Source organism: Epinephelus fuscoguttatus, linkage group LG3, assembly GCF_011397635.1.
Source record: "Epinephelus fuscoguttatus linkage group LG3, E.fuscoguttatus.final_Chr_v1".
NCBI classification, from domain to species: Eukaryota; Metazoa; Chordata; class Actinopteri; order Perciformes; family Serranidae; genus Epinephelus; species Epinephelus fuscoguttatus.
The window spans coordinates 127,501-143,985 of NC_064754.1; the positions used below are offsets into that span (position 1 = coordinate 127,501).

The window sequence follows — 16,485 nt, forward strand, 5'->3', positions numbered from 1 at the left end:
TGCTGACTTTTGTTATCTTGGTTCATGAGTTTTTCTGTTTCAGATTGAGTGATGTTTGCATCACTCAATCTGAAACAGAAAAACTCATTAACCAAATCAATCATTATCATCATCAATCAGTTTTAACTGCCTGACACTCTAAGTGTTTCTCAATGTCAAGGAAGGATCCTCAAACGGATGAATTTGAAGGGCGACACTGACCCACCCAAGGACTGTTCCAGTGTCAAGGATTCTTCTGAGTTTCACGAAGGACTGAGTCCTTCTTTCAGAGAAATTCAAAGGATGCATGTGTGGATCCTCCGCGACTATAAAATCCCCACAATGCTTTGCACAGTACACGATTTGCTGGGAGTGTGGGCGGGGCCTCTTCAATGAAACCTGTGGCCTCTTCAATGAAACCTCGGATAAATCTGACCTCCAAATCGGAAAAGTGCAATAGAACGGACCTTGAGCTCGGGACTTCCACTCGGGAATTCGGGCAGGATCCAAGCAACTCGAGTCGGTCGGAATGACGTCATAGCAAAATGGCGTCGCACACCGTGAGAGGTATACAGAGTCACTTTCTCCTCAACTTTTACTGTTATGTGTCGTCTAATTTAGCATTTGTGTTACTAAAAGTGTAGAATTACTTTGTAGTGGCATTTCCATTCCCACTCTGTTAATTTGTGATTTAAAAAGCTCTGTGCGCATATGTAGTAGGGACAGAAAAACACAGTAACATTAACGTTACTGAAGTGTTTGTGTTCAAAATATTATATGTCCTAATGTTACACAGAATATTGTTTTTCCCACATTTAAACTGCAGTAGCCTGTAATTATAATATTTGGCAATAATACTGCAGTTTTTATATCCAGAAAATGGCAGTTTTGACACATGGAAATAATTACTGTATTTATCTATCATAACGTTAACACAGTCAGTTTGCTTTTCACACCATCATCCTGGTAGTAATATTACGTTTATTTTGTTGTTGTTAATTCATGTTCGTTAGTGCTTCTGTAAACACTTTCTGAATGAAAAGCATGGTGTTTTCCCGTTCTGTACCCATCTTTACAATAGACTTTCTGATGGATGGTTGTGACAGCAGCAAAGCATACCTGTTAGGCAACAGAAAGTAAGACGTTTATTTATTTATTTAGGCTATTTATTTTACAACCTAGATCTTTAGGCAACGGGGAAGTTATGGAAAAGGAAATATAGTTCTGCGCGTACAATGCAGCAACACAGGCCAGTTGACACCTGCACGGCTCGCTTTTACTTGTTGATGCCCCGTATAAGGTCAATGACGCATGCAGGATTCCCCTCGCTGGTGCGTTCAGGATCTTTCCGAGTTCCGAGTACAATCGAACGCAGCATAATATGTCATTTATTTGGATTCATGTTTCCACCTGAGTTTATCATCCAAGCATCATCATCTGCTGGAAGGACTCATCCTACCAAGGAAAGATCCTTGACTTTGACAAACACCCTCTGAGACGCAGCTAATGTTAGCACACCAGCTAATGTTAGCACACCAGCTAATGTTAGCACAGCAGCGACACACAGGTACACAAACAGGTACACACACACACACAGGTACACGCACACAGGTAAACACAGGTACACAAACAGGTACACACACACACAAGTACACAAACAGGTACACACACAGGTACACACAGGTACATAAACCGGACACACACACAGGTACACACACACACACACACACACACACCAGTACACACAGGTGCACACAAGTACACACACACACGGGTACATAAACAGGTACACACAGGTACACACACACACAGGTACATAAACAGGCACACACACACAGGTACACACAGGTACACACACACACAGGAACACACAGGTGCATAAACCAGACACACACACAGGTACACACACACACAGGTACACACACACACACACACACACACACACACACACACACACACACCGGTACACACAGGTACACACAGGTACATAAACCAGACACACACACACACAGGTAACCACAGGTACACACACACACACACACACACACACACACACACACACACACACACACCGGTACACACAGGTACATAAGCCAGACACACACACACAGGTAACCACAGGTACACACACACACACACACACATACACACACACACACACACACCGGTACACACAGGTACACACACACACGGGTACATAAACAGGTACACACACACACACCGGTACACACAGGTACACAAAGGTACACACACACACACACAGGTACATAAACAGGCACACACACACACAGGTACACACAGGTAGACACACAGGTACACACCGTTACACACCATTACACAATGAGACTGACCAATTTATCGGGCCGATATTTGGTTTTTTTTTAAGGCATGGGCAGATACTCGAGGGCCTTCAGACGTTTTTGTTTTTTGTTTTTTTTTTTCAGAGCCTGATTTACAGACAGGCATATCAGCAGGCAGCCCAGTGTCGCTGGAGAACACGTGCAACACTTTCCCCTCCCTCGCTCGGTGCCTAGGTTACCAGCCTACTGGCAGGCTGTAGCCGGATAGTGATGGGAATTCCAGCTCTTTTTAGAGAGTTGGTTCTTTTGGCTCGGCTCACAAAAAAGAGACGGCTCTTTCGGCTCCCAAATGGCTCCTCAGATTTTTTGCGGCTTTAAATCAATTTATTACCAACAATAATGTAAAATTATGTGTAAAATGAATTACTAATGTAAAAAACATACATTATATCAAATGTTTATTATTTATATGGCTTTATTTATATACAGAGTGCCACAAAAAATAAATTCTAAAGTACAAAAACAAACTTTTAACTATTTTAAACTTTTAGCTTCTTACTATTAAACACTTGGAACTATTTACAGTGAAACAACATAGAGAAGCTTACAGAATCACCTCCCAATGAGGAGCTGGCTCCCGTCGTTCACTTCAAAGAGCCGCTTCGTTCGCGTCCAACACATCACTACAGTCGGAGTATTGGACAGTGGCCAAATAATCAACACAGCTCCTGGGAGAAAACGGTAAGGCTTAAGTTTTGATCCTTCAGAGAATTGTATTTTCAACTGGTTACTTAGCTGTACTGTTGCCTTGAACTTTGAGGGTGAAAAATGCGAGTGCCGAATGAATGGTCTTTAAATATGCTTGCAACTGTATCACTATCTAGTGCACTAGATTCTACACAGGCTAATTCTACAGCTAGGCTAGAGAGCTAGCCTCATTGAGTTTGTCAATGTGCATGGGCAGTTACTTCGGACACCACTCGTGGGATTAAATGGTAACCATAAAACACAAACATTATCAATTCAGTGGTGTTTTGAGAGTTTCAGTCTAGTCTAGTCGACCAAGCAGAGATATAGGCACGGTGGTCTGAGGAGCAAGAGAGCTGTTTGAAGTATGACGGGAGAAAATAGTCTATACGTGGTTAAAGTTTATTTGAGTTAACGTTGATAATGCACCGAAAATAAATGCAACAAATCACTTGCTTTTTAGAGCAGAAAGTTGTCGAAATGCGTTGCTTAAGGTGCATAGACATCGACGCACTTATTTTCTCATTCAAACAGCTGATTTTCGGCACACATACGGGGTACATCTCACAGCTTCTTTGACAACATTTCCTTTGCTAATCTGTTGTCTTTGCATAGATGGCTACATAATAGGCCTACAACAAGGTTATTTCATGTAAGAAAAGGGAAACGATGACACTCTTTCCTTTTGCAAATTAAAGACTGCATTTCAATGACTTTTTTTGGTTGATTGTTTTCTTTTTTACAATGGCAACATGAACATGAACATTAAAAGCATTAAAGATGAGTTGACAATGAACCTAATTAACCTAACAGCCTATTTTATTTTACATTTTGTTGTGATAACCAGATTTTGTCTATTTGACTTATAATAGTATCTACCAGCAAACAATTTAACATTGGGGCTGTTTTGGAGATGTTGATGAAAGCCTTTTGTTCCTTGTACACTACAGGTACCATGATGCACCCATATGATGTACACAGAATACGAGGGTAATAGAATGAGGCACTCGACCTAAATGTACTGGATTTGTGTTTTTCTTTCTTCTTTTTTTTTAAAGCAATCCCCTGATGGCTGAGAAAACCAACCCCATATGGAGGCATTTCGCCAAGTCACCACCAGGAAAGGCTAGGTGCAGCTTATACAACACACTGGTGAACATGGGAGCTGAAAAGGGTAGCCAGGTTTTAAAACGGTACACAGCATGCAGTATTCCTTCACAAACTTCCCTTTCAATAAAACATTTTGGCCCTAAACAATAAAAGATAGTCAAGTCAGATAGAGGTACATGAACAATTTTTACCAGCGCATCTTAATGAAACACGTCTCTCACCATCTCTGAAGTCACTGTCGACCTGCTGGCCTCACCACAGTGCTGTAACGTTACATTAAGCGGTAAATTAGCGCTTCTGTAGATTTTTAGTCCCAGTAACGTTATATCCAGTGACATGATATCCATTGTTATCCCGAGGAAGCTTTTGTTGTGGACAATGTCTGCGGTGGGCGATGGACTCGACATCATCATGTAGCTCTTCAAATGTTCTCTTTAGCTCATTTTCCATATTTGTATCCAAGTACCATAGTTGTAAAACGTTTAGCTGCCTGACAGCGAGTGACTCCACTGTAGAAGACATGTTGCATGTTTCCTATACCATTCAATAGTTTTGTCAAGTTGTAGTCTAACAGTCCCTTGGTTAAACTCCATCCGCTGTCTCTTAGGCGATGTAGCTATGAGCCAATACAATTAGGAAATGTTTTGGGCTGCAGGGCTGAGTTTTCCAAAACATGATCCTTCTCAGCAACGTTGTCTTCTTTGTGACAGAAAACTACACCGCAAAAAAGTTACTTTTTTCAGTAATGCATTATTTTTTCATTTAAGTAACTGAGTTACTGAGTTACTTTTTAACGAAGTAACTAGTAATGGTAACTAGTTATTATTTTTCAGTAACTAGCACTGGTGGTCTCACCTGAAGCGTCACCACCTTGAAGCTTACAATGAGGCAATCAAAGAAAAGGAAGAAAAAGCAGCAGCTGCTGCTTCTACAAGCAGTTAAACACAGCGGTTGCTGTTCAACACTACAGTTGTTTCAGATGTTGGCTTTCGGCGGTTAGTGGCACTGCTAGAGCCCATATACTCTCAAAACTGAAAAACATTATCGCACAGATGTCATGGAGGGTGTCTACATGAAAGCAGAGAAAAAAACCAAGGAGCTGGTTACACCAGACAATGCAGGCTCCCATTTATCCTTCACAACTGACTGCTGGTCTGGGGAGACCAAATCCCTGATGAGTCTGACCTGTCATTTCATTGACAATGACTGGGAAAGGAAGCAAATTGTTCTAAGTGTCAAGGCAATGTCGGGCTCCCACACTGGTGAATACATCAGTGAGATGTTCCTCACTATGCTGAGATATTGGGACATTGAGCTTAACAGAGTTGGCTTGTGCTCCGTGATCTCCTGATCTTAGCTGCAGTGCCCACATGCTACAGCTGGTAGTCAATGATGGCATCAACAGCCAGCGAGTAGTCGGGGCCATTATTGCCAAATTAAAGTCATGTGCTCCCCACTTCAACCATTCAGTGCTGGCAAAACAACGCTTGACAGCAAATCAGAAAGAGCTTGACCTCCCCCTGCACAGCATCATCCAGGCTGTTCCTACACACTGGAACTCCACTTTACATGGTTTGGACAGGATGCTGGAGCAGAAGCGTGCATTGAATGTGTACGCAGGTAATCACAGAAAAATATCAACACTTACTGCCGATCAATGGGCAATTGTATCAAATTTGATGGATACTTTGGGTCCAATTAAACAAGTAACTTTGGAAATGAGCAAGTCAGATGGTTCTATCTCCTCCATCATCCCGAGCATAGCTGTGCTGAAGATGATCCTTAAAGCAGAGGGTCCCAAAACAAAGGGGATGAAAACACCCCGGGACACCATGCTGAACAGCTTGGAGACGAGGTTTGAAAAGGCTGAGAAGACCAAATGTTTGGTGCTGACTCCATTACTGGATCCTCGGTATAAGGGAACATGTCTTAGCACCGGACACACTAAGCAACACGAAAGAATGGATAAAAGAGGAGCATGCCATTGAGTCCGGCGCTGAGCAACAGAAGAGGGTCTCCTCAGAAGACCAAGCCTCAGATCCAAAACAGATAAGAGAAGAGGAGGAAGAGGAGGAAGAACCTGGTCCATCTGGCCTCCTTGAACAAATGTATGCAAACATTTTGGGGGCTCATGCAACTACCTCTGAAGAAATTGAGAAATTGATGATGGGCATCATATCTCTCGGGAGCTGGATCAGTACCTACGTGAGCCATTGATTGACAGGTAGACTGATCAGCCAGTGGAATGGTGGAAGCAGAACACATCCCACCCACACCTTCTGGCACCACTGGCAAGAAAATTCCTCTGCCCACCTCCCTCCTCTGTTCCTAGCGAGAGAGTATTCAGCGAGATTGGCAACAGATATGACAAAAGGAGCAGACTCACGGAAGAAAACGCAGAAGGTCTCTGTTTCCTCCACTACAATCTACAGCTCTTAGACTGGGAGTACTAAGAACTTTTAGACTCAGAGAAAGAAGAAAGAAGACTCAGGTACTGGAAGTGGGATAATATGCACAACCCTTTCTAAATTGTTTTGTATAGCTGTTTACAAATGTTCCTTGCCTCAGGAAAGTCATTAAAGTCATCTGGGCAAAGTGCTTGTATAGTTGTTTATGTTAAAGGCCTAGTGTGAGGGTCCTAAGGACAGAGGGCTTTATAAATAAAATTGATTGATTGATTCGCATTTAACATACCTTAGTGGGTTGTAAGATCTGTCTGACCCAAGGAAGGTACACCTGGTGGCACAACCAAGTGCTGAAGTGCCTAACTAACTAATAAAGTTTTTATTTTTCCTAAAATTGACACTTGTGTACCCGTCATTGTTATTGTGACATTTCCATCATGCAAATACAGGGACAAAAAAACAATACTGACCCCAAATATCAGCTCAAAAATCAGCAGTACATACTGGTTACCGGCTGAGGCTGATGGCAAAACATCGGTATCAGCATCGGCCATAAAAAATCCATATCGGTTGACCTCTAGTACACACACAGGTACACACACACACACACACACACACACACAGGTACACACACAGGTGCACAGAGGTACACAGAGGTACACACAGAGGTACACACAGGTACACACAGAGGTGCACACACAGGTATACACACAGGTACACATACAGGTACACACAGAGGTACACACAGCAGTAAACACAGGTACACACACAGGTACACACAGAGATAAACACACAGGTACACATAAAGGTGCACAAAGGTACACACAGAGGTGCACACACAGGTACACACACAGGAAAACACAGGTATACACACATATACACACACAGGTACATACAGAGGTACACACACAGGTAGACGCAGTGGTGCACACACAGGTACACACAGTGGTACACAGGTATACACAGGTATACACACACAGGTACACATACAGGTACACACAGAGGTAAACACACAGGTACAAACAGAGGTAAACACACAGGTACACACAGAGGTATACACACAGGTACACACAGAGGTATACACACAAGTACACACAGACATACACACAGGTACACACAGGTACACACCTCAGCCAGGTCTTCAAAGCAGCTTCCTACCAGAGGATGAGGACTTCCTTCGTCCGTCATCTCCACCGTGTCCTCGATCAGACCCAGCAGCTTCACCGTCACCTCATGGATATCAACGATCCGACTAAAGATACTGTCCACATCCTGACACACACACACACACACACACACACACACACACACAGGTGATCAATCACACCGATCAGACAGGTGATTGATTTGTGATCAGACAGGTGACAGGTATACATACGTGCTGAGAGAAGAGCATGGGGCTGGAGGTGAAGGGTTCTCTGAACACCTTGATAAGCAGGTTAAGTTGTCTCAGGTACTGTCGACCATCAGACATCAGGTTTCTCACCAGCTCATAGTAACTCTGCTCTTCATTGGCTGACGGCTCCTCGTCCATCAGAGGGAAGCCGCTGATGTCCTCCTCATCCTGATGGAACATATCCATCAGCACCTGAGAGACAGACAAGTCCATCAGAGACACTCGTGTCTCCACACAGTGACTGTGACTCACTTCCTGCAGCTCTCTGGCGCCCCCTGTGGAGGCTTCGTCCAGCACTGAGTCACATTTATCTGCTGGTGACCACTGGTTCACAAACTGCAACCACACCTGGGTGACAGCGCCAGAATACACGAGACGCCAAACACCAACACGGAGCTCCGGCACAGAGTGTGTATGCCTCTGTGTGTGTCTCTGAGTGTGTACCTTGTCTGCACACATGGCCACGGTGATGTCATGCTCAGAACTCATAGTGTGTGTGTTTATGTGTGTGTAGATATGTGTGACTAAGTGTAGCTGTGTGTAGCTGTGTGTAGTTGTGTAGCTGTGTGTAGCTGTGTGTAGGTGTGTGGCTGTGTGTAGTTGTGGAACTGTGTGTAGCTGTGTGTAGCTATGTGTAGTTGTGTAGCTGTGAGTACCTGTGAGTAGTTGTGTAGCTGTGTGTAGCTGTTTAGAAGAAGAAGAAGCTGTATTGTCATTGTACACACGATACAACGAAACTTTGCTTGGCAGCAATTCCTGTGTGTAGCTGTGTGTAGCTGTGTGTAGCTGTGTGTAGTTGTGTGTGGCTGTGTGTAGCTGTGTGTAGCTGTGTGTAGCTGTGTGTGGCTGTGTGTAGCTATGTGTAGCTGTGTGTAGCTGTGTGTAGCTGTGTGTAGCTGTGTGTAGTTGTGTGTGGCTGTGTGTAGCTGTGTGTAGCTGTGTGTAGTTGTGTGTGGCTGTGTGTAGCTGTGTGTAGCTGTGTGTAGTTGTGTGTAGCTGTGTGTAGTTGTGTGTAGCTGTGTGTAGCTATGTGTAGCTGTGTGTAGTTGTGTGTAGCTGTGTGTAGCTATGTGTAGTTGTGTGTAGTTGTGTGTAGCTGTGTGTAGCTATGTGTAGCTGTGTGTAGTTGTGTGTAGCTGTGTGTAGCTGTGTGTAGCTGTGTGTAGCTATGTGTAGCTGTGTGTAGTTGTGTGTAGCTGTGTGTAGCTATGTGTAGTTGTGTGTAGCTGTGTGTAGCTGTGTGTAGCTGTGTGTAGCTATGTGTAGCTGTGTGTAGTTGTGTGTAGCTGTGTGTAGCTATGTGTAGCTGTGTCTAGCTGTGTGTACCTGTGTGTAGTCGTGTAGCTGCGTGTAGCTGTGTATAACTGTGTGTAGCTGTGTGTAGCTGCGTGTAGCTGTGTGTACCTGTGTGTAGTCGTGTAGCTGCGTGTAGCTGTGTATAACTGTGTGTAGCTGTGTGTAGCTGTGTGTAGTCGTGTATCTGTGTGTAGCTGTGTTGCTGTGTGTGTGTAGCTGTGTTGCTGCGTGTAGCTGTGTGTAATTGTGAAGCTGTGTGTAGCTGTGTTGCTGCGTGTAGCTGTGTGTAATTGTGAAGCTGTGTGTAGCTGTGTTGCTGCGTGTAGCTGTGTGTAATTGTGAAGCTGTGCGTATTTGTGTGTAGTTGTATATAGCTGTGTGTAGCTGTGTGTAGCTGTGTGTAGGTTTGTGTAGCTGTGTGTAGCTCTGTGTAGTTGTGTGTAGCTGTGTGTAGTTGTGTGTAGTTGTGTGTAGCTGTGTGTAGCTGTGTGTACTTGTGTAGCTGTGTGTAGCTGTGTGTAGTAGTTGTGTACCTTGTCTGCACACATGGCCACAGTGATGTCCTGCTGAGAGATCTCGTAGTGTCGGATGTTCCTCACGTAGTTTCCCGCCAGTTTCAGGATGTCGGCGGAGATGTACTCCAACACGGCGACCATGTAGACTGACACCTGGTGGTCGATCTTATAACCCAGCACCTCCTGACAACACAAGGCATCATAGGAAACACAGTCAGTGTGTGTGGAGGAGGATGATGATGATGATGATGATGGTGGTGGTGGTGGTGGTGGTGGTGGTGAAGACAGCGGTACCTTCAGCAGAGGGTGGATCTTGTCCACGGGCAGCGCCAGTGGGTTCCTCCTCTTCCTCTTCTCGATGGCAGCCTGAGCGTCAGCGATCGCCCACTTATCGATCGGGTGAGGAAAACTCTTCTGAACTCGCTCCTGAGAGGATGAAGGGGGGACAGGTGAGGACACAGTCAACTGGTCTGAACTGGTCTGAACTGGTCGGACACCAGTGGTCTGTGATGTTTCAACAGACAGCACGTCACTATCTGACCGCAACGTCCATCAGCTGGAAACAAGAAACAAACCAATCACACTTCAGCCTGTCTGTGATGTCATCAGGTAGAGTACAGGTGAGCTCAGATAAAACAGCAGTAATCTGATAACTTTATTGATCCTTCCTGTCAAGACAAGTTTTAACGTTCACACAGTAAAATCACATGTAAATATAAGCACATGATGTCACATGTCAGCAGAAACAAACCTGAAGGGTTAAACTGATGTCAGTATAAACATGAAGTGTTTCACGTGTTCAGACTGAAACAACGTGGCGTGTGCTGAATTATCTTTTCACACATTTACACCCTTGGGACAAATAAAGAACCAACCTGTGACGGTGATGATGTCACAAAGGGTTAAAACTGTTGAAATGCATGTGTATGGGGATGGATGGAGGGATGGATGGAGAGATGGATGGAGGGAGGGTAGAGCATTGTGCTACTCTGTACAGTGACTTCTGCTAGGATTTTATGCACTATGTGTATTCTGTGTTTTATGTTTATGTAAAGAGCCAAGTGTGACTGTAGTCTGCATGTTGATGTGAGATGCCGGTACTTTTTTCATATGCCCAAGATGAATTTCTCTTAAGAGACAATGAAGATCAATCTTATCTTATCTTTAGTCTCACAGTAACAGATCCAGGGTCAGTTTCAAACCACGTAACCCTCACATGTCGTCTGGCAGGTGTTTGTTCTGCTTAGACCCTGTTCACAGATCAGTTCTGGACTCAGGATCATGTAAAGCTCGGTCTGAAGAATCAGGATGTACGATAACATCGGCAGCTCATCGGCACGTCATCGGTAGGCTTGTCACGATAGCACAATTTCAGTAGTCGATACCAATACCAGTGAATTTCCACGATTCTCGAAACTTATTCGATACCACGATAAAAATCAAAAAACAGAACTAATGTATTTCTAAATTCTACTTTATTAAAACTGTTTCAAACTTTAACTCTTAGGCCTCATTTACACTGCAAGCGACCCACAAGCGATGTGGCAGCACACGTGCATTCACACGTGTGAATACATGGCCGTTGCTGTCCCGTCAAAATACAAACCACACCTGAACAGTTGGTGCCGGTAGTGCACCGTGTTTGCAAATCTCCAATAAACCCCAAAGAAGAAGTGAGTTTGGACCAAAAGCCCAGTGTGGACAGGTTCACGCGCCAGTGATGATTCCAACACTTAACTAAACTCCATAACTGCCTTAAAGATTCAGATTCAGATTCATTCAGATTCAGAATTCTTTATTAATCCCCGTGGGGGAAATTGTTTTTGTTCCAATGCTCCGTGCAAAGTAGAAATAGAAATACAGCATGAATGGAAACAAGAGATAAAGATGAAGATATGAATAAATACTAAAATAGACAATGAAATAAATAAAAATAAAATATTAAAGTAGACATTAAAATAAAATCAAATCGAATCAAATATTAAAGTAGACATTAAAATAAAATAAAATAAAATAAAATATTAAAGTAGACAATAAAATAAAATTAATAAAATAGTAAAGTAGACAATCTGAAATATATACAATATACAATGAAATGGTTGTAGCGTTATAAATGATTGAATGCATGAATAAAGACATAAAAACCTGGATGAGCACCAGTTTCCTGATGTTAAATTCAGACAAAACTGAAGTTATTGTTCTTGGCCCCAAACAACTCAGAGACTCTTTATCTGATGACAGTGTTTCTCTAGATGGCATTGCTCTGGCCCCTAGCACTACCGTAAGAAACCTCGGAGTGATATTTGATCAAGATTTGTCTTTTAATTCTCATTTAAAACAAACCTCACGGACTGCATTTTTTCATCTGCGTAATATTGTGAAAATTAGGCCTATCCTGACCCGAAAAGATGCAGAAAAATTGGTCCACGCTTTTGTTACCTCCAGGCTGGATTACTGTAACTCTCTATTATCAGGTAGCTCTAGTAAGTCCTTAAAAACTCTCCAGCTAATTCAGAATGCAGCAGCACGTGTACTAACAGGAACTAAGAAACGAGATCATATTTCTCCTGTTTTAGCTTCTCTGCACTGGCTCCCTGTAAAATCCAGAATTGAATTTAAAATCCTACTGTTAACTTATAAAGCTCTAAATGGTCAAGCTCCATCATATCTTAGAGAGCTCATAGTGCCTTATTATCCCACCAGAACACTGCGCTCTGAGAACGCAGGGTTACTCGTGGTCCCTAAAGTCTCCAAAAGTAGATCAGGAGCCAGAGCCTTCAGCTATCAGGCTCCTCTCCTGTGGAATCATCTTCCTGTTACGGTCCGGGAGGCAGACACCGTCTCCACATTTAAGACTAGACTTAAGACTTTCCTCTTTGATAAAGCTTATAGTTAGGGCTGGCTCAGGCTTGCCCTGTACCAGCCCCTAGTTAGGCTGACTTAGGCCTAGTCTGCCGGAGGACCCCCCTATAATACACCGGGCACCTTCTCTCCTTCTCTCCTTCTCTCTCTCTCTCTCTCTCTCTCTCTCTCTCTCTCTCTCTCGTGTCCTGTTACTGCATCTTGCTAACTCGGCCATTCTGGATGTCACTAACTCGGCTTCTTCTCCGGAGCCTTTGTGCTCCACTGTCTCTCAGATTAACTCATATCACAGCGGTGCCTGGACAGCGTGACGTGTGTGGTTGTGCTGCTGCCGTGGTCCTGCCAGATGCCTCCTGCTGCTGCTGCTGCCATCATTAGTCATGCCCCCAGGCCGCATTTACCTGACCAAACCTGACCCAAGTCCGAGACAATTATGACTGAGCCGGGCCCGAACCGGAGTCAGAGCCCGACGCAGTTTGTTAACTGACATGGTTATTCTTATGGACAGTGTGTAAATGACCATCAAAAAGACTGCTGTTGCGCACACAGCGCTCGCACACAGCGCTCGCACAGCACCATACAAACCTAGGGGAATACTGATCAAGGCAGAAAATCTGTTTTGTGAGGGCAGGAGAACCTCCAAAACCCCAACCGACAGGGCAGGGCAGCCTCATGTAGCAGCAAACTGGCAGATGAAAGGTGGACTTGAGACAGACTCATGGAAAACATCATAGAGACCATCCTCTCTCAAACACCTGAGCAGGTAGTTACAGCACCCCGGGAGGAGCTGATGGAGGTGAAATATGCCAGCCTGGTGGAAGGATGCCACAGACAGGTTGGCGTGCATGTTGCATGTGCAGTAGGAGGAAGGGGCTTTGCAGAAAAAGCCGACGGTCACCTCGGCATCACTGGACCTCCTGCACGTGTGTGACAGTCGTGTGATGTGTTCAGTTTAAAATCTGAGTTTGCGATTTCCTGTTGACAGACAGTTAATGTTTGTTTTCTCTGCTGCATACTGAACTTTCAGTTTTAGCCAACATGTCCCACAGTCTGATCAGGTCCTGACGATTGAGTAAAAGTTCTGTTTCAAAGTTTCTACTGACATCTACCGAGTCGTTCTTTCATCCTGCTGAAGGACCGTTTGGGTTCGTCTGAGGTGATTCTGGTTCAAAAACAGTTGGTATCAGAAATGAATAATGTTAATCACGTCACAAACAAACAAAAATTCTGCAGATTCTCATTCTGAATCTAAACTATTAAAACTGTGCAGACTGTGTTTGGGCGTGCAGATAACGTGTCCGTCACAACACATATGTTAATACAATGGGACGGGGAGCGGCAGTCACGTCTCAGCTGCTGATAAATCATCCATCAGAGGAAATGTGATGAACCACTCATCAACCAACAATGAATCAAACTTTATTGTGTTAACGCAGTCACACAGTTCAATATCTCTATATGAGGCTCCACCCTTTATTGACCCATTGCCATGGTGAATCGTCGTATCAGAGCTCCACTTACGATGATGGACTGTTTCATCCACCAGAGACGAGCCGAACACACCGACTGACTCTGTTCTGTTCTCAGAGCTCAGTCAGACTCGGAGTTCATTCAAGCTGCTGTGTGTGTGTGTGTGTGTGTGTGTGTGTGTGTGTGTTACCTCCACATCCTGTACAGTACGTGGCTGAGCCTGACACAGCATGCTGAGCAGCAGCAGGATCAGCTCCTCGATGTACTGCAGCGCCTCCTGCTGGGACACCAGGTTAGGATGCACCTGGTTCAGTACCTTCAACACACACACACACACACACACACACAGTGAGCTCGTGGCAGATAACTGATCAAGATCAAAGCACATTTGAAACAAACAAAGAAGTGATGTTTGTTATTAAGGAAGCTCTTCTCTCGCTTCTTCCCAAGAAGAATAGCTTCTGCTATGCAAAAGCTAATGGGGATTTTAATAAAACAAACAAACTGTCTCTGTCAAAGACTTCTCAGAGTCACAGCATGCACTGCTCTCTGCTGCCACCAGGAGGAGGAGAGCAGGTGTTACAGCTCATCTGGCATATCAACACATACCTGTACAGGTGTGTTCAGTCTGATAGCACACCTGTAACATTTTAGTACTGCCCTATCAATAAACCACCTGCAGGGGGCGATGAGCTGCCGCCATGACCACTGATATGAGGGAGCACCGCATTTTTACACTGCTACAGATTCCAGCATCATACGACACAACGAACCGCCAAGTGAATACTGCACTCTGAGCGCTGTACGTTTGACGTTTACTTCCTGTATCTGCTCAGATACTCTGTCCTCTACCTGCTCAGGTACACTGTCCTCTACCTGCTCAGGTACACTGTACTCAACCTCTGTGTACCTGTCCCTGCTGGATGTGGGGGTAAAGGGTTAATGTTGTGTTCACTTCCTGTTTGTGCTGTAAACAACAGAGACTGCAGTCGGACTGATGTTAATATCAACATACTCCAGCAATTAGACTGACCCGCTGAAACAAATGGTCCTCAGCTGTCAGTCTGCTGACTCACACACACAGTGATGCGTTTCCTGCTGCAGCTACACAATAAAAGCCTTCCTATAGTTTGCTGGTGAAAAGGTCTTACTGTGAAGGAGCAACAGGAAGGAAGGAGCTAATCGCTGAACAGATGTTTCACAGCTCAGCAGATCGCAGGAGACGAAGCATGTCTCAGCCTCATACCTGTATGCAGGTGAGTTGTGTCTGAACACACTGACCTGCATGTTTCTGTTTGATCAACAACAAACCGACCTCACTGACACATCATTAACCCTTTCGGCTCTGCAATACAAACGCTCCTGCAGGGTTGTGATGTCATTTCCTGAAGCAGCAGGTGATGAAGCAGAATCATTAATTTGAGTGTTTCAATTTGGCGTTAATAAAAATAAAACAAAAATCAGTCGAGATTTTTTCAGCTGCTTTTAAAAAATAGAAACATTTTGTTCCAAAAGTTTTTTTAAAAGTTGAAACAAAAACAAAAAGGAGGACTCAGTGGGGACAGAAGTCTCAGTGAGGACAGAGAACTGGGTGAGGTCAGAGGACTCGGTGAGGACAGAAGTTTCAGTGAGGACAGAGGACTGGGTGAGGACAGAAGTCTCAGTGAGGACAGAGGACTCAGTGAGGACAGAAGTCTCAGTGAGGACAGAGAACTGGGTGAAGTCAGAGGACTCGGTGAGGACAGAAGTTTCAGTGAGGACAGAGGACTGAGTGAGGACAGAAGTCTCAGTGAGGACAGAAGTCTCAGTGAGGACAGAGGACTGAGTGAGGACAGAAGTCTCAGTGAGGACAGAAGTCTCAGTGAGGACAGAGGACTGCTTGAGGACAGAAGTCTCAGTGAGGACGGAAGTTTCAGTGAGGACAGAAGTCTCAGTGAGGACAGAGGGGACTGGGTGAGGACAGAAGTCTCAGTGAGGATCCAATTATAACCTAGGCTACTGGTGTGCATGTTTCTGACCACACTGTCAGAAACAGACTCCATGAGAGTGGCATGAGGGCCCACGCCCTCTAGTGGGACCTGTGCTCACAGCCCAGCACCGTGCAGCTCCATTATTCACCAGAGAACACCAGAACTGAAGGGGCCGCCATCGGTGCACCGTTCTCTTCACAGATGACAGCAGGTTCACGCTGAGCACATGAGACAGGTGTGAAAGAGTCAGGAAACGCTGTGGTGAACGTTATGCTGCCTGTGACATCATCTAGCATGACCGGTTTGGTGGTGGGTCAGTGATGGTCTGGGGAGGCAGATCCTTGGAGGGTCGCACAGACCTCCATGTCATGGCCAACAGTACCCTGACTGCTGTTAGGTACCAGGATGAAATCCTCAGACCTTACGCTGGTGCAG

The 16,485-nt window shown here is 44.6% G+C and overlaps 1 protein-coding gene across 2 annotated transcripts in view; it reads right to left on the reverse strand.

Moving 5' to 3' along the window:
- Positions 1-16,485, reverse strand: part of LOC125885879 (son of sevenless homolog 1-like) — a 73,673-nt gene that overhangs the window by 48,248 nt on the left and 8,940 nt on the right. Inside the window, exons 2-6 of one of the 2 annotated variants that reach the window (XM_049571692.1) lie at positions 14,271-14,396; positions 10,043-10,174; positions 9,767-9,931; positions 7,920-8,129; positions 7,670-7,813 (exon numbers count right to left, since the gene is read on the reverse strand). In XM_049571692.1, coding sequence (XP_049427649.1) covers positions 7,670-7,813; positions 7,920-8,129; positions 9,767-9,931; positions 10,043-10,174; positions 14,271-14,396 — 777 coding nt within the window. Of the gene's footprint in view, positions 1-7,669; positions 7,814-7,919; positions 8,130-8,381; positions 8,410-9,766; positions 9,932-10,042; positions 10,175-14,270; positions 14,397-16,485 lie in introns of those variants that run through there. The other variant, XM_049571693.1, reaches the window with a different exon arrangement.